This window comes from Callorhinus ursinus, unplaced genomic scaffold, assembly GCF_003265705.2.
Source record: "Callorhinus ursinus isolate GAN/ISIS: 27379988/994484 unplaced genomic scaffold, GSC_fseal_2.0 scaffold34, whole genome shotgun sequence".
In the NCBI taxonomy this organism is placed as follows: domain Eukaryota; kingdom Metazoa; phylum Chordata; class Mammalia; order Carnivora; family Otariidae; genus Callorhinus; species Callorhinus ursinus.
The window spans coordinates 8,882,645-8,902,237 of NW_027397096.1; the positions used below are offsets into that span (position 1 = coordinate 8,882,645).

At 38.6% G+C, this 19,593-nt stretch overlaps 1 protein-coding gene across 4 annotated transcripts in view; it reads left to right on the plus strand.

Moving 5' to 3' along the window:
• The window catches only part of LOC112808263 (schlafen family member 5-like), a 52,533-nt gene that overhangs the window by 31,734 nt on the left and 1,206 nt on the right, over positions 1 to 19,593 (plus strand). For 3 of the 4 annotated variants that reach the window (XM_025851286.2, XM_025851287.2, XM_025851285.2), the window contains one exon: positions 7 to 10,353. In XM_025851286.2, coding sequence (XP_025707071.1) covers positions 7 to 817 — 811 coding nt within the window. In that variant the 3' untranslated portion in view covers positions 818 to 10,353. Of the gene's footprint in view, positions 1 to 6; positions 10,354 to 16,807; positions 16,960 to 19,593 lie in introns of those variants that run through there. The other variant, XR_012374434.1, reaches the window with a different exon arrangement.

A 19,593-nucleotide genomic window follows, 5' to 3' on the forward strand; every position in this document is an offset into this window, starting at 1 on the left:
TTTCAGCAAGAAAAACATCTGCCAGGCAGTGACCCGGAAAACCTTCATGAAAAATGACTTTCAAAAGATTCAGCACATCATTATTGATGAAGCTCAGAATTTCCGTACTGAAGACGGGGACTGGTATGAGAAGGCAAAAAACATCACTCAGAGAGAAAACGATTGCCCAGGAATTCTCTGGATCTTTCTGGACTACTTTCAGACCAGCCACTTGAGCCACAGTGGCCTCCCTGCTCTCGAAGCCCAGTATCCAAGAGAAGAGCTCACCAGAGTGGTCCGCAATGCAGATCCAATAGCTAACTACCTACAAGAAGTAATGCAGGAGGTCAAAGAAAATCCTCCACCTAACATCCCCCTGGGGTCCCTGGATATGGTTCGTAAAGCTAAATGGGCTCAGGGTATTCCAGGCAACTTTGAGATTATGGAGTACTTGGACTTGGAAGAGATGGTTGTCCAAGTAGCAGAGAAATGTCAGTCTCTCTTTAGGAATGGTTATTCTCCCAAGGACATTGCTGTGCTTTTCAGCAAAGCAAGTGAAGTGGAAAAATATAGAGATAAGCTCCTAAGAGCAATGAGGAAAAGAAAAATATCTCAGCTCAGTGAGGAATCTGACCTGTTAGTACAGATCAAGGATGCATCAGATATCATGGCCAATCACATTGTGTTGGACAGTGTCCGACGATTTTCAGGCCTGGAAAGAAACATCGTTTTTGGGTTCAATCCAACAGCAGCCGAGCCAGCTGTTTTCCACAATCTTCTGCTCTGTCTGGCTTCCAGGGCAAAGAAACATCTCTATATTCTGAAGGTTTCCATTTGACAGGAAGATCCCAGTCTAAGAAACAATTAGGTAGCTCTCGTCTCTAGTTAACCATGAAACCAGGTGACCTGAACATTTAATCATCAAATATTTAACGAGCACTCACTCTGAGGCGTATATTCTTCTAGGTGCTGGGGTGGGGGAATGGGTTAATGATAGGGTAGCAAATAGGATAGCCAAGATTCCTTCTTTGGGGCAGAGGTAAATCATACCTAAGTACACAAATACAAGTACAAGAATTTCAGTTAGTTATGAGGGACATCAGAGTAGTGATTAGAGGTGCCTGAGCTGCAGAGAATCTGTGTGTGTGTGTGTGTGTGTTTACACATAGGTAGGTAAGTAGATAGAGGGAGAAGCTGGTTATTCAACATGGTTGGGGAAGTGCTTAGTGAGGGAAGACGTCATGAGAAGATCTTTGAGCCATGTGTGCCAGGTGGACTCAGATATTTTCACTATTTTTAATACAGCAATGCACAGACATGCCTGAGTAAGATGCACTGGGAGAGTAGGAAGGGCGGAGGGGGGTCATGTGTCTGCTCTTTTATGGGCCAGAAACGGTTGTACAATAGTTCAAAATGTAAGATCAGAAGGTACAAACTGTAATTTCTTATAAACCATATTACATTATTCTTTTCCATTTTATTCTTTTAATGATGTTAGTAATTTTGATCACTGTCTTTAAATTGGATTATTTAGGGGCGCCTGGGTGGCTTAGTTGGTTAAATATCTGCCTTCAGCTCAGGTCATGATCCTAGGGTCCTGGGATCAAGTCCCCATCCCTCAGCAGAGAGTTTGTTTCTCCCTCTCCCTCTGCTGCTCCCCCTGCTTGTGTGCTCACTCTCTCTCTCTCTGTCAAATAAATACATAAAATATTTTAAAAAATAAAATTGGATTATTTGTTTTTTAGGTGTTGAATTGTATAAGTTCTTTATATATTTTGGATACTAACCCTTTATCAGATATGTCATTTGCAAATATCTTGTCCTGTTTAGTAGGAAGGCTTTTAGTCTTGTTGATTGTTTCCTTTGCCATGCAGAAGCTTTTTATTTTGATGTAGTCCCAATAGTGTATTTTTGCTTTTATTTCTCTTGCCTCAGGAGACCTATCTAGAAAAATATTGGTATAGCTGATATCAGAGACATTACTACCTTTGCTCTTTTCTAGGATTTTTATGGTTTCAGGTCTGCCATTTAGGTCTTTGATTCCATTTTGAGTTTATTTTTGTGTATGGTGTAAAAAAAAGTGGTCCAGTTTTGTTCTTTTCCATGTAGCTGACAGTTTTCTCAACAGCATGTGTCAAAGAGACTCTTTTTCCCACTGGATAGTCTTTCCTGCTTAATTGTGTATTTTTAAACAATTACATCTTGTCTCCTTTATTGGCTTATTAATTATAACTCTTTGTTTTGTTATTTTAGTGGCACGTTAAGGGTTTACAGTATATATCTTTAACTCATCACAGTCTTCCTTCAAGTGATATTATACCATTTCATGAACTTTATAACACTGTACTTCCATTTCTCCTTCCCAGGCTTTGTGCTTTATTGCCACACACTGTACTTCTATATATGTTATACATACCACAACACGTTGATATTATTTTTGCTTTAAACAGCCACTTGTATTTTAAAGAGTTTTAAATAATAGGGAAAAAAATTCTTTTTTTAAAATTTTTTATTGTTATGTTAATCACCATATATTACATCATTAGTTTTTGATGTAGTGTTCCATGATTCATTGTTTGTGCATAACACCCAGTGCTCCACGCAGAACGTGCCCTCCTTAATACCCATCACCAGGCTAACCCATCCCCCCACACTCCTCCCCTCTAGAACCCTCAGTTTGTTTTTCAGAGTCCATCCTCTCTCATGGTTCGTCTCCCCCTCCGACTTACTCCCCTTCATTCTTCCCCTCCTGCTATCTTCTTCTTTTTCTTTTTTCTTAACATATGTTGCATTATTTGTTTCAGAGGTACAGATCTGTGATTCAACAGGCTTGCACAATTCACAGTGCTCACTATAGCACATACCCTCCCCAATGTCTATCACCCAGCCACCCCATCCCTCCCACCCCCCACCACTCCAGCAACCCTCAGTTTGTTTCCTGAGATTAAGAATTCCTCATATCAGTGAGGTCATATGATACATGTCTTTCTCTGATTGACTTATTTCACTCAGCATAACACCCTCCAGTTCCATCCACGTCGTTGCAAATGGCAAGATCTCATTCCTTTTGATGGCTGCATAATATTCCATTGTGTATATATACCACTTCTTCTTTATCCATTCATCTGTCGATGGACATCTTGGCTCTTTCCTCAGTTTGGCTATTGTGGACATTGATGCTATAAACATCGGGGTGCACGTACCCCTTCGGATCCCTACATTTGTATCTTTGGGGTAAATACCCAGTAGTGCAATTGCTGGATCATATGGTAGCTCTATTTTCAACTGTTTGAGGGACCTCCATACTGTTTTCCAAAGGGGTTGCACCAGCTTCCATTCCCACCAACAGTGTAGGAGGGTTCCCCTTTCTCCACATCCCCGCCAACATCTGTCGTTCCCTGACTTGTTAATTTTAGCCATTCTGACGGGTGTGAGGTGGTATCTCATTGAGGTTTTGATTTGGATTTCCCTGATGCTGAGCGATGTTGAGCACTTAGGGGAAAAAAAATTCTTTATACTTACCATTTCTGATGGTTATCCTTCCTTTGTGTGAATCCAGATTTCTATCTTGCATCATTCTCCTACTCAAAGAAATTTCTTCATTTTTTATAGTGTAGATCTGCTGCTGATGAATTCGTTCAGATTTTGTATGTACAGAAAAAAGCATTTCACCTCTGTTTTTGAAAGATAGCTTTGTTGGGTAGAGGCCTAGATTGATAGTTTTGTTTTTCAGTTATTTAAATATATTCCTTCATTGTCTTTTATCTTGCATAATTTCCAACAATAAATCTGCTGTCATCCTCATCTTTATTGCTCTGTACACAATGTATCATTTTCTGACTGCTTTTAAGATTTTATTATTGGTTTAGGTGATTTAATTATAATGACCTTAGGTAATTAAAAAAATTTCTTGTGCTTGAGATTTGTTGAAAACTCCTTGGGTCTGTGGGTTGACAGTTTTCACTAACTGAAAATTTTTCAGTTCTTCTCTCAATTCTTTCTCTCTCTCTTTTTACATGATTTATCTTTTATTGGGGTGAACTTATTTTATTTAAAAAGATCCATCATCAATTATTTCCTGCAATATATTTTCTATACCCCTTCTTCTCCTCAGATACTTCAATGATATGTATATCAGGCCACTTGACTATGTTCCACAACTCACTGATGCTCTGTGCCTTAAATTTTTTCTCTGTGTTTTATATCAGCTGGTTTCTGTTGCTGTCTTCAAGTTCACTATTTTTTTCTTCTTTGTACAATGTTTAATATGCCACGAATACCGTTCAGTGTATTTTTCATCTTAGACATTGTTTCATCTTCTAATCCTTTTCTAGAAGCTTAATTCAGATCCTTTTTTAATATTTTTCTTGTTTCTACTTAATATGTTCAGTCTTTCTTCCATTTCTTGAACATATAGAATACAATTATAATGTCTATTTTAACCTTATAGTCTATTAATTATATTGGCTGTGTTAATTCTGAGTTAGTTTCAAATGGATTTTTTTCCTCTCTATGGTTGGTATTTTCTAGCTTCTTTGCATACATGGTAATTTTTTATTCAATGCCAGACATTGTGAGTTTTACCTTATTGGATGCTGAATGTTTTTGTATTCTTACAAGTACTTTTGAGCTTTGGTCTGAGATATGGTTAAGTTACTTGGAATTAGTTTGATCTTTTTGGATCCTGTTTTTAAGCTTTGTTTTACAGAACCAGAGCAACATTTAATCTAGGGTTAACTTTTTACACCTACTGAGGCAAAACTCTTCTGAGTACTCTCTTACCTAATGCCTTGTGAATTTTGATGTTTTTCACTCTGGTTGGTGGGAATAGGCACTATTTCTGATCTATGTGAGCTCCAAGGATTGCTTCCTCTAATACTTTTAGGTGGGTCTTTCTTCATCCTCAAACATTTCCTCACAGACACAAGTTGATAAGTACTCAGCTGAATACTCAAAGGGGATGCTTTGCAGGTTTTAGAATTTTCTCTTTGTGAAGCTCTGTCTTCATTGGTATTCTGCCCTACAAACTCTAGTTTCCTTGGCCTCCCTAAAGTCCCAACTCTGTCTATTCACTTCACAGAGATTGCCAAACTGTACCTAAATTTTCCCCTTTCTGAACTGCAGCCTAGAAACTCTATAGGCAGTAAACAGAGGCAGTAATAGAGATCACCTCATTAATTTCCCATATCTCAGGGATCAGTTCTTCACTGAACCCTGTCATTTCATATGTTTTGTCTGATTTTGCAGTTGCAAAGTGAGGGTAAATATGATCCCTGTTACTCCGCTAAGACAATGAAGCAATATGTATAAAGTTCTTGGGGGAAAATTTTTGACCTAAAAATATTAAATCTAGCTAAAATATCATTCTAATTCAAAGGAAGTTCATGGATATTTTTGTATAGGAAAGAATTCTATAAATACATAACTCATTAATCGTGCTTTTTTTTATGTTATGTTAGTCACGATACAGTACATCATTAGTTTTTGATGTAGTGTTCCATGATTCATTGTTTGTCATTAAGTATTCTTGAGTAAAAATTACTCAGTGAGGAAATCTAGCTAAATCAGGCAATATGTGAAAATAAAGGATAATGGTAATTGGACTTTAAGTCCATTCACCTGTGTATAACTAAGATAAATAGGAATTATGATTACAGAAAATACTGTTATAAACCTTGACAAAGTAAAAACATTTTTATATCACATAGATTTTTTTTTTTGTTTCAGTGAACAAAAGCAGGCTCTGGACAATTTAAACAAAAACAAAAAGAATTTATTGGAATCATGAGGGAGGACCACTCACAGAATCAAAGACAAGCTGACCAAATAGGCCTTAGAGAAGATTAGTACCTGGGAAGATCCAAGGATCTAGATGGCTGGTAGGAATTGGCTCCAGTCATTTTCTTTACTTTGGCTTATGAAGATCAAATTACAGTGAAAGACTTGTATTTGCCTAGTGTGGATACTCCACTCCACTCTTAGCTACCATAGCAAAGACCCCTTGGTTGAAAATCTCCAAAAGTCGATGTAACATGGAAAGAATATTGGTTACTAGTATAGGGTGAGAGGATGTTCTGTAGGTTGAAACAACAGATGCCCATTATGGTAATCAACAAAAGTTAGGGAGTCAGGAAGGAGAGTGAAGAATTCTAAATGCTAACGTCATCTTTCATGGCAAGGAATTGATTAATACTAATACAGATTTTAATGTAACTTTAAAAATGATTCCAAGCATTTTAATTGCTTTTTTCAATTTAATTGTTTTAATGTTGGATCTTTTAGTAGCTAAAAGTTCTTAGGTTAAAGAAATATATTATGTAGTTCAGCTCTTCAATTTTATTAGTTGCCTTTTCTTCCATTCATTTCAAGTAAAATGTGAAAATAATTTTTAAATAGTATGTATAATATCTTTCCACTTAATATAATTACTTTTGTCTAGCTGTTCTTATAGATTATATGATATATTAAAAAAACCTGCTTTCTGGTATATTTTTAACCTTGAATGTTTCTGATTGCTGGGATTATGGGTGATGTGTTGCTTCTTTTTTTCTTTCAGTATTGCTAGAATTAATTTTATTGACTTTGTACCTTTGTATAAAGACCTCAAAGGTCACATGTTGAAATCTCTCTCTCTCTCAAAACAGAATTCATAGAAATAATGGAAAAGATATCTTAAAGCATTATTATATAGTCATGCTCTAAAATAACAAAAGCACTTCTCTGTGGACCAAAAACTATGAGGCATTTGCAGAAGGAGGGAAGAGTGGGTAAACTATAGTAATAGACAGAGGTTGGCCCCACCACAAGCCCAGGACAACAACTCTACTGCAAAGTCAGGATTCACAGCCAGAAACTTAATGTGAGACTGAGGCCAATTCCATTTGACCTCCTTGTGGCCACATCTAGGCCTCAAACTAAAATACCCATACCTCAGGCTTTCTTACTGTTGGCACTATTGGCAGATTGAGCTGGATAAATCTTTGTTGGGGGTGGGGGGCTTTCTGGGGTATTATAAGATGTTTAGCAGCAACCCCCTACTCCCAGCTACAACAAACAAAAATGCCTCTAGACATTGCCAAGTGTCCCTCAGGGGGCAAAAGCACCACTACCATACCTCCCTAGACTAAAATAGGTTCCAGAATAATGGGCAGAATAGACAAGTCCAACATGTACCATACTACCATCAAGATTCAGAACATTAAAGATATTTTTAATCCTAAAGAGAAAAAAGTTTAGATAATTTACAAAAAGAAGAATGGATTTGACAGTAACTATTTCATTAGCAAGACTGGATGCAAGAATATGGGCAGTAGGTTCAAACTGTTTTGGAAAAACAACTTTGAACCTAGACTTCTCTCCCCAAACTATCATTCAAAATTGACAGCAAAATAAATACATCTTCAGGCTTGCAACACCTTGGGATTTTTTTTGAGTCATGACCTATATCTGAAAGACTCACTGAATAATGTACCCAGCATGAGAAAAATGAACTGAGAAGGAAGTTGTAGTTTTAAGAAAGAAGGGTGAACAAATAAATCAGTAAAACATAAAGTTAATCTATGTATATTATTTTCTATTCAATAGCCTTCATATATGCAAACTGCATCCACTTAGAATTTATCATGAAAGAAAAAAGTCCTGTAGTAATTTTAAAAAAAGATAAATTAAGAATAACTGTAAGAAGAAATGTACACACTCTGTGTGAATAAAGCTATGAAATGAAACTGAAGAACCCAAAGAGAATTGGAACCGATAAAAAGCAGACTGTTGTTGTTGTTGTTGTTGTTGTTGTTTAAGATTTTATTTATTTGTTTGACAGAGAGAGACACAGCAAGAGAGGGAACACAAGCAGGGGGAATGGGAGAGGGAGAAGCAGGCCTCCTATAGAGTAGGGAGCCCAATGTGGGGCTCTATCCCAGGACCCTGGGATCACAACCTGAGCTGAAGGCAGACGCTTAGAAACTGAGCCACCCAGGTGCCCCAAGCAGACTGTTTTTGGATAAGAAGACCCCAAATCATAAATTACACATTTTCACTAAGTAATCTATAAATTTAATGTTATTCCAATAAAAATACCAATAGATCTTTCCTTGAAGCATCGAAATGAGTTTAGTCATTGAAAGATAAAAAGCAAGAATATCCAGGAAAAATCTAAAAAGGAAGAAATCTGAGGGTAATTAACATTACCAAATATTAAACTGTATTTTAAAGGTATTGATTAAAACGATGTGGTTCTGCTGTGTGGCAGGTCAATGGAACAGACTAGAATGTCCAAAAATAAATCCAACTATGTGTGTGAATGTAGCATATTTTAAAGCTTGTGTTCAGATTAGTTGGAGAAAAGTGGATTATTCAATAAATGATGTTAAATGACTCGGGGACCTATCTTTAAGCTTGTGTCATGCATCACACTTGACACCAAATAAATTCCAGATGGACCTAATACTTATGTGTAAAAATAAGGAAACCACAGAAGTACATGAAGAAAAAGTGGGACATTTATTTTTATAATCTTAGTATAGGGAAGGCCTAAATAGAGCTCTCAATCAGAAAGCATGAAAAAAAACTATTTTTTTAATATTGACTATTTTATTTTTTTTTTAAGATTTTATTCATTTATTTATTTATTTGAGAGAGTGAGTGGGAGAGAGCAGAGAGAGAATCTGAAGCAGACTCTGCACTGAGCACAGAACCCAATGTGGGGCTCAATCCCACAACTGTGAGATCATGACCTGAGCCGAATCCAAGAGTCAGATGCTTAACTGACTGAGCCACTGAGGCACCCTGAAAATATTGACTATTTTAAACAAAATTATCTTTGTAGCAAAAACACCACAACAAGTTCAAGAAACAACACACTGGGGAAATATTTGCAACAAAATTCAAAGACAAATAGTTAGCTCCTTATTTTTAAAAAAAAGTTTCTACAAATCAAAGAGAAAAATTCTAAGCTCCTAAAAAGAAAATTGGCAAAAGACCCAAATGTGGAAGAACATAGTAAAGGAATTTAAAATAGTTCCTGAACATACAGAAACTTTAGTCATGATATAGAAGTATCAGTTAAAAAATATAAGACATTAGTCTTTTTCACTTATTAGACTGAAAAAAAATCATTAATTTCAAACCTAATGGTTTTACTGTTTGGCAGGGGGAAAACACTATCATACATTGCCATAAAGTTCTGTCAAGAACAATCTGGCAGAAGCTGTGAACAAAAATTTTTTTAAAGATTTTATTTACTTAATTGACAGAGAGAGAGAGCACAAGTGGAGGGAGCAGCAGAGGGAGAGGGAGAAGCAGGCTCCCCGCTGAGCAAGGAGCCTGATGCGGGACTCCATCCCAGGACCCTGGGATCAGGACCTGAGCCAAAGGCAGACACTTAACTGACTGAGCCACCCAGGCATCCCAACTGTGAAAATTTTAAATGCACATTTCCCTGAGGCACCTGGGTGGCTCAATCAGTTCCGTGTTGGACTCTTGATTTCGGCTCAGGCTATGGCATCGGGGTCACAGGATCAAGCCCCTGCATTGGGCTCCACACTCGGTGGGGAGTTTGCTTCTCTCCCTCTCCCTCGTTCTCCCTCTCCCTCTCCCTCTGCCCCTCCCCCAGCTCTTGCTCTCTCACTCTCCCTCTCAAATAAATAGATATTTTTTAAAAAAATAAATAAATGCACATATCCCTTTACCGAGCAATTCCTCTTTTAGGAATTTATTCTATGTAAATGCTCAAACATGTATGAAATTACTTCTGTACAGTTAATTGAAGTTCACTTTATTTCTAATAGCAGAAGACTGCAAAATAGTAGATATCCACTGATTAACTTAGGGCATATCAACATATTGCAACACTATGAAGCCATACAGAACAAGAGATCTCTATATGTATTGATGGGAGACCATTTCTACATTGTATATAGAACAAAGCAACATGTGCAAAAATGCCTATCTTTTGCTTATAGAATTGATATAGGTATGTGCTTTTAAATGCATTAAATATCTTTTGAAGCATACTAAAAAATTGGTAATAGTGTTTGGCTCTAGGGAAGGACAAGTGAGCATCAGGGGAACACAGATGAGTAAAAGACAGCTTTTGCTTTTTGTGACTTTTGGATTTTATATAATGTAATGATTTCGAGTATTTACTGATGTGATTTTTGCCGTGTGTGTGTATGTGTACTTTTGATGTAACAGTTTTATGACTTACTTTCTTAGTTTTGTATGGGGAGTGGGGAGGGATAAATTTTGAAAAATACAAAAAGTTTAAAAATAATATTATAAAACTTTGCCAACTAGGATTTGTAAGTACTAACACTTTTTTTCATATTTGCTTCTAGCTTCCTTTTAAAATAAAAGAAAGAAAATGCCTTAGCAAAATTTGAATTCCCCTTTCTTCTCTTTCCCATCCAATTTCTCTCCCCTTTACCCAGCAGCAAAAATCATCATGATTTGGGTGGGTGCCCTTTCAAGCTATCAGTTAATAGTTTTACATATGCACATGGCAGCATCATTACCCTCAGGAGTGGCAAAGCACAAAGTGAAGGTGGAGAGCAGGGCTTTGGGAAATCATGTGACTGTGGCATTTCATTCCTCTGGTAACAATAATAATTATAGGGATGTTGGGGTGGCTCAGTTGGTTAAGTGTCTGCCTTCAGCTCAGGTCTTGCCTGGGATCGAGTCCCACACCAGGCTCCTTGTTCAGTGGGGGGCCTGCTTCTCCCTCTGCCGGCTCTGCATGCCGCTCCCCCTGCTTGTGCGCTCTCTCTCTCTCTCTGACAAATAAATAAATAAAAATCTTTAAAAAATAATAATTATAAAGATTGAAGAGTAAGCTGGCTTTTTCTGATAGCTCCAGGAAGTATACACAGTGAAAAAATTGACATTGAGAGAAAAACTATCCAGCTGAGAAGATCCACAGAAAACCCCAAAGCCTTCACAGTTTGGGAAGAGTTCCTCATCCTCTGGAGTTGCTGGGCAGCTATGGCTCAGCACCAAGCCAAGGGCCTGAGTGTTCAGTGCCAATTAAATCTGCAACCACACCACGTCCCTTACACTATGGGAAGGGCACTGTGTGGAAGAAGTGAGACCTTGAGATATGGAATAAGGACATTTGGGCAGATGCTGAGTGAGAACGTTGGATGCCCAAATATCTTTTGACAGGTTGGCCACACTATGACTAAGGGAACGAGACTTCCCAAACAAAAAGGCTTTCTAGAGCTAAACAACTGCAGTTAGGCTAGCTGCCTCACAATCTGATGATGATTTTCCTCAGAACCAACCCATCTCATGGTAAGCTAGATCCCAAGTAGTCCAGATGCAGAAGTGAAGGCCTATTCTAGGAGGAGACAGCCTGAACACAAAGTTCCAGCACCTCATCAGTGTATGTTGGCAGAGCCTGGGGAGCAAGTTTGGGAGTGTATACTAAGGATGTTCAATGAAGGAGGATGCAATAGAAAGCTCAATCTGGCTGAAATCATTGACACTTAGCTGGAATTGAAGGCATTGGCTTGGGAGTGGGGGTATCTGAAAGGGAAGAAGTGGAAAAGTGGAAAAATTAGAAAATCCTCAAACAAGGTGACAATCATCATTATATATAATAATTCAATTAATATTAGAGGGCTTATCCTATACCAGTTCTTGGGCTTGATGCTGGTAACATAAATATAACACAGTTACTGGTTTTATTTTTTTATTTTATTTTTTAAAAAGATTTTATTTATTTATTTGACAGAGAGAGACACAGCGAGAGAGGGAACACAAGCAGGGTGAGTGGGAGAGGGAGAAGCAGGCTCCCCGCAGAGCAGGGAGCCTGATGTGGGACTTGATCCCAGGACCCTGGGATCATGACCTGAGCTGAAGGCAGTCGCTTAACTGACTGAGCCACCCAGGCGCCCACACAGTTCCTGGTTTTAAAGAGATCATAATCTACTGGCATAATAAGAGACAAAAAGATAATTATGATTCTATGAAGTGAAATGAGGAAACAAATGCATGGGCCATATGGAAACACCAAGAAGAGGTACTTTTGAAGTCAGTGAGGATTGGATTTATTCCTAAATAAGGTGGCACTTGAATTGAGTTTTATTACTAATTCTTACTTTGAAATAATCTCCAATTTACAGAAAAGTTGCAAGTATAGTAAGTTGCCAATATCATGCCCATCATCCTATAATACTTGAGAATGTTTTACCTACCAACAAGGACATTGTCCTAAATAATCAAAATACAACCATCAAAATCAGGACATTAATATTTATACATGATTACCATCTAATCATTAGATGCCATTAAAATTATGTTGATTGTCCCAGTAATGTCCTTTATAACAAAAATCCAGTTTAGAATCATTATTTGAATTTAATTTTTTACGTCTCTAGTCTCCTTAAACATGGAAGAGAGGAAGAAAAATAGTTCAGTTGGGTACTTTTTGGGTACCTATGGTACATTAAGATGGCTAGCAAGTACTGTACACAATAAAAATATTTTGAGCTATGATAAAAATTATACTCTTTTCTACTAAAATGTAATCAAATGAGTGTGTTGGTTATCACTACTAAAATTAATTTTTTTGAAAATTTTTACTAAAGAGGTAAAAGAAAAAGAGGTATACAGCTTCACTTGTGGCAAGCTAACATTTTCACTGAGAACAGCTAGACGAGACAGTTATAATATACAAGGCATTAGAAAGCTGAGGCAACCAGCTTTGCTTTGCTTTAAACAAATCAGAGATTGGCAAAGACAAATTGGATAGCTCAACGTGTCAAACCTATCCTTGGGTCAGCTAAGTCTCTAACTGGATTAAGATAATCAGCTGCTATTATATCCACCCTGCAAAAAAGGTGTGAATTCTTTTGAGAAGACAGTATCATCTAGATCCGTTAGTTTTTTCATACACAGCATCTGGCATTTAATTGAAAATTACCTGGCATGCCAAAATACAGGGCACATGACCAAAGACCAAGAGGAAAGAAAATACAATATAAATAGACCAAAGGTAATCCAAATATTGGAACTATCACCAAGGGCTGGAAAAAAAGCTATTACTTATATGCTTAAGAAAATAGAGAAAAAGAAGGGCACCTGGGTGGCTCAGTCATTAAGCATCTGCCTTTGGCTCAGGTCATGATCTCAGGGTCCTGGGATCGAGCCCCGCATCGGGATCCCTGCTCCGCAGGAGGCCTGCTTCTCCCTCTTCCACTCCCCCTGCTTGTGTTCCCTCTCTCGCTGTGTCTCTCTCTGTCAAATAAATAAAATCTTAAAAAAAAAGAAAATAGAGAAAAAGAGGAAGAAAATAAATGACAAGATGAAGAAAACCATCAAAGAATTAAATCTATAGAAAGATGCCAACAGGAATTATAGAAGTAAGTAATATGATAACAGAAATTTAATAGAAAATTAGATACAACAAAAGAGAGAATTAGTGAACTAGAAGACTGATGAAAATATTTAGATTGAAGCATACAGAGGGAAAAAGAAGAGCAAAAATTCAGATAAAAGAGTAACCTTCACATGAGACACAGTGAAAAAGTCAAATGTAGATTCACTGGGGATCCTACAGTGATGTGAGAGAGTTTAAGGGAGATATTTTCTTTAAGAGATAATGCTTGAAAAATTCCAAAAAACAATAACACAAAGAAAAAGCCCCAGATTTATGACATTCTGTGAATCCCAGGCAGGATAAATATAATAAATATACACAGTCACATCATATTAAACTGCTAAACACCAAAGACAAAGAAAAAAAATCTTAAAATAAGCCAAAGGAAAAAAAGACATATTACCTAAAAAAAAATAGGTATAATTGACATATAACATTATATTAGTGTCAGTTATACAACATAATGGTTTGATATTTGTATATATTATAAAATGATCCCCACAATAAGTCCAATTAACATCAATCACCATATATTGTAACATAATGAAAACTTTTTTCTCATAATGAAAACTTCTAAGATTTACTCTCTCAGCAAGTTTCAAATATACAGTACAGGGGCGCCTGGGTGGCTCAGTCAGTTAAGCGTCTGCCTTTGGCTTGAGTCATAATCCTAGAGTCCTGGGATCAATCTCAGTGTTGGACTCTCTGCTCAGTGGGGAGTCTGCTTCTCCCTCTCCCTCTGCCCCCCCCCCCCGCTTGCACATGCTCTCTCTCTCTCTCAAATAAATAAAATCTTAAAAATATATACAAAACAAAGAATGAAGGGGAGTAAGTCGGAGGGGGAGACGAACCATGAGAGATGATGGACTCTGAAAAACAAACTGAGGGTTCTAGAGGGGAGGAGGGTGGGGGGATGGGTTAGCCTGGTGATGGGTATTAAAGAGGGTACATTCTGTGTGGAGCACTGGGTGTTATGCACAAACAATGAATCATGGAACACTACATCAAGAACTAATGATGTAATGTATGGTGATTAACATAACAATAAAAAATCTGCTCTGAAAAAAATATATATACAAAACAGTATTATTAACTAGAGTCATCATGCTGTGCATTATATCCTGTGACTTATGTATTTTATAGCTAGAGGTTTGTACTTTTTAACTTCCTTCACTCATTTCACTGACCATCCCCAGCCCCCACCTCTGGCAAGCACCAATCTATTCTCTATATACATGAGCTTGTTTTTTGTTTGTTTTAGAAGTGAGATCATACAGTATTTGTCTTTCTCTGCTTGACTTATTTAGAACTCCATGAGCTTCCTGGATATGGCTCTCTGTGTCTCTAGATTAGGATGTTTTCAGCCATTATTTCTTTGAATAAGTTTTCTGCTCCTTTCTCTCTTCTCTGGGACTCCTATATGAATACTGGTCTGCTTGATGTTGTCCCATAAATCCCTTAAGCTATCTTCATTCTTTTCCATTCTTTTTTCTTCTTGCTACTCAGCCCTGTCTTTGAGTTTGCTGATCCTTTTTTCTGCCTGATCAAGTGTGTTGTAAACCCTTCTGTTGAAATTTTCAGTTCAGTTATTATATTTTTCAGTTCTGTGATTTTTGTTTGATACTTTCATATATTTTCTATATCTTTACTGAAATGTTCCCTTTGTTCATGCATTGTTCTCCTGATGTTGGTGAGTATCTTTATGAACATTATTTTTAATTCTCTATCAGCAAATCACATCTATTTCATTAAGCTCTGTTTCTGGGGTTTTGTTCTGTTTGGTACATATTCCTCTGTTTCTTCATTTTCCTTGACTCTCTATATTGGTTTCTGTGCATTAGATAAAACAACTACCTCTTGGGTGCCTGGGTGGCTCAGTCATTTAAGCATCTGCCTTTGGTTCATGTCATGATCTCAGTGTCCTGGGATAGAGTCCCACATAGGGATCTCCGCTCAACAGAGAGTCTGTTTCTCCCTTTCCCTCTCCCTCTATGCTCTCATTCTCTCTCTCTCTCAAATAAGTAAATAAAATCTTTTTAAAAAAATTTAAAAACCCAACTACCTCTTCCAGTCTTGGTCTCATGTAAGAAATGAAGCTTATTGTTCAGGCCTGGACCAAGTTCCTGATTGTCTCTCAAACCTTGTGGTTGTCCACACTACTTTCTTTGTTCTCTGTGGCTCATAGTAGTTGAGGATGTTCCAAACCTGTCAGTGCTCTGGAAGAGAGGATCTCAGTCAGCTCCTAGATGCAGGCTGATTGAAACCTGCACCCTCAGGCAGAAGCTTTTAAAAATCTTTTAAAGATCTCTTTCTGGGGTGCCTGGGTGTCTCAGTCATTAAGTGTCTGCCTTTGGCTCTGGTCATGATCCCAGGGTCCTGGGCTCGAGCCCCGCGTTGGGCTCCCTGCTTAGCGGGAAGCTGTGTCTCCCTCTCCCACTCCCCCTGCTTGTGTTCCTTCTTTCGCTGTCTCTCTCTCTGTGTCAAATAAATAAATAAAATCTTTAAAAAAAAAAAAAAAGCTCTCTTTCTGGAAAAGGCAGGGAGATGGCCATTTCCATCTGCTCCCTCTGTACTGAGCCCTGGGTGGATAGCTGGCTAAGAAAGGTTTCTTTATTTGCTACAGTCCTGTGGGACCTGCAAATTCCAGCCCTGCTGGCCACCAGAGCCATGCAATGAAGACATGCATCCCCTGGACATAAGCCACAAAAACCAGGGCACCAGACATGTGCACAGGCTCCTTCAAGGGAGCAACCTTGAATGAGCCAGAGGGAGAATGTGGAGATGGTGTTCACGGGTCTCACCAGTCTCTAGGGAAGATTGGCCAACTTCTAGATTTATGCTAAATTAGAAGCCTGACTCTCGGGCAGCAGGTTTTAAAGTGTGCAAATAGGACTCTTTCAGGGATAGAGTAGGAGATAAACATTTCTGTCCACTCTCCCTGTGTTGAGCCCTGGAGGAAACAGCCACAGTGAGTCGCTGTGAGCCTATTAAGAACTGTTTATTTATTTGCCATAGTCTTCGGGGTCTTTTGGAGGCAAGCCCTATTGGCATTCAGAGCTAGATGTTTTGGGGGCCCATCTTTCTGGTGGAAATCTGAAAAGTTGGCACATTAGATGTTGGGCACAAACCCTTTACTCCTCAGGGACATGCTGGGAGCTGCAAGTTCCCTTCCAATTGTGTGCTGTGGTGCTGGATGTGGGGATTATGGTGAGAGTCTGTCTCAGCTTTTTCTACTCCTATTGACACATTTTCTTATTTGCCAGATACATAGAAGTTACTTGGCTAGTTTCGAGATTTCTTTCAAAGGAAATTGTTCTATGTGTAGCTGTAGATTTATTGTGTCCATGGGAGAAGGTGAGCTCAGGTGCTTCCTATATTGCCATCTTAGACTGGAACACTATTTTTTTATTTTTTATCTTTTTTTCCCAAATATTTTACTTATTTATTTGTCAGAGAGAGAAAGAGAGAAAGAGCAAGCACAAGCAGGAGGCAGAGGGAGAAGCAGACTCCCTGCTGAGCAAGGAGCCCAATGCGGGACTCAGTCCTAAGACCCTGGGATCATGACCTGAGCTGAAAGCAGAGGCTTTGCCAACTGAGCCACCCAGGTATCCCTCTATTTTTTTCTTAAATGGGTTTTGTTTATTCCCATTCTTTCATTTTTACTGATAAAAGTATCTAATGCTATGAATTGTCCTCTGATCACTACTTTAAATGTATCCATAGCTTCCATTATCTATTAAGTCCTTAAGCTATAATACGTGCTCTGATCTACAATGATACTTTTTAAAAGTATTTTCAGACTTAGAGTTCACTAAGTCTTTTTGGTGATGGATTTATTTATTTATTTATTTATTTATTTATTTATTTTTGAAGATTTTATTTATTTATTTGACAGAGAGAGACACACAGCAAGAGAGGGGACACAAGCAGGGGGAGTGGGAAAGGGAGAAGCAGGCTTCCCACTGAGCAGAAAGCCCAGTGCGGGGTTCAATTCCAGGACCATGACCTGAGCCGAAGGCCGATGCTTAACCGACTGAGCCATCCAGGCATCCCTTGGTGATGGTTTTAGGTCAACATTTTTTTCTGTCATTAGCTTCCTTCTCTCTTCTATGCAGTTTTTCTCAGTCTGCCTTTGCTTCAGAAAGACTTGAATTGGGGCAAGAATGGGGTAGGAGTATAAGGAATCACACTCTGGTTTTTGGTGTTTTTATTTTTTACTTATGGTTTTTGGAATGTGTCTACTGAGGCCATAGAGGCAAAGGCTTAAACTGCAGCCAATCTGAATCTTGACGGAATGCTTTGTGATCCTTCCAGAACACAGGAGGATGGGAGGTATTGCTAGAAGGCCATGTCCCACTTGCCTCTGTCTCCCCTGGGAGGCTGTCACAGGGAGAGTGTCTCTTTAGCTCACAAATTTTTTTTTTTTTTTTTTTAGTGCATGTGCATGTGAGAGAGAGAGAGAGTGAGCGAGCAAGGCAGGGGGAGGTGGGGAGGAAGGGCAGAGGAAGAGGGAGAGAGAGTATCTTAGGCAGGCTCCGCTCAGCGCAGAGCCCAACACAGGGCTCTGTTCCACAACCCTGAGATCACCACCTGAGCTGAAATCAAGAGTTGGATACTTAACCAACTGAGCCACCCGGGTGGCACTAGCTCATAAGTTTTGATGATGTATATGGCTTTCTGACATAACCCCTCAGCTGCAGACTATAAAACCATTCAGCTATCCTCTAGAATAGGCTCCTGGGCAACAACATATCCTACAATTCACATTTGAAGTCACCAGACTTTTTTGCTTCATTGTTTTTGCTGGTGTTTGGGACAAGGACCATAAATCCCTTACCTCACAGGTACTCAAAATATAAATCAAAATCATCTGTGGCTCTACATATACTAAAGCCACAATATGAGATCTTGCCAGAACACTCTTAGTCTCTTCAGAGTTATAGACTTTATTGGTAATAAACAATGCATACATTTCACTTGGCAAAATAAACAATGCTGGGCTCTTGCAGGAGGCATTCAATAGAACTTTCATTTTCCTAGTAGGTCCAAATAGCCTGTTTAACTGAGAAACAATGACCTCCTCAAATAATTCCTTTTAAATTTCCAGTCCAATAAGTAGTCCTCTAGATATGTCTTTATCTTACCCTGGGCCTTAACCTATTTTTATAAATTTTCAATCTTGCCCCATTCCATAAAGGCTGAAGGCCAAATCCAGGATGCACATTCTCCTGGGACCAATTAACATTGATTATCCCATGGACAGGCAGCTACTTACCTGATATGGCACTCATGTGAGCCTAAAATTCCACCACAAAATAGGGGCGCCTGGGTGGCTCAGCATCCAACTCTTGGTTTCGGCTCAGGTCACAATCTTGCATTTGGGGACTCGAGCCCCACGACTGGCTCTGCTCAGCGCGGAATGTGCTTCAGATTCTCTCTCCCTCTCCCTCCCATTCTCTCTCTCAAATAAATAAATAAAATATTTTTAAAAATTCCACCACAAAATAAACAGGCAAATAAAACAAAAAAAACCCTATCAAATGCAGCTGCCTACCTACACACCTGATGTCTGTTGATCTTATTAGCACAGATTGGGTGCTTTCATTGCTTTACAATCCAGAGGCCCAAACCCTCCAAGCAAGCCATTGTTTCAAGCAAATATAGTTAATGCTGAGACCTACAGCAACCCAAGTAGGTACCCACTTAGAAAAAATGCCTAATTCCCATTTCCGAGATGACACTGTCCTGGCCAAGAACTCATGGTTGGAGATGACTTTGCCTCAGACAACACCACCCCTGCCCAAGACCTTGCTGTGGTAGATAACTTCGCCTCCTGTGCTAGAGAACAACTTCAGCCTCAAACACTAAAACCTCTGCTTCAGTAACATCCATAGACTGTATCTCCTAAGGAGCAAATTGAACACAGGAAATTTTTGCTTTTTCTTCTTTTGATATTAGAGATTCTATTATGTTTCTGAGCTCACTGTCTGCCTAGCCCATGATCCTGGTATACTGCTTGCTTTCTGCCAAATTGTATACCCCTATACTCCCATGCCTAAAGGAAAATCTGATAGAAGTTACTACTATCTATGCTATTGTAAAAATCAATGAAGATTATTGCTTTCCCCCAAAGGCATCTGCCTCATATTAGTCAACGTCATGATCCCCTGGGGAAAGGACAACTCACTCGCAATGCCTTCTACTAATCCTTCCAGTTGTCCACCATGACCTTCTGCCCT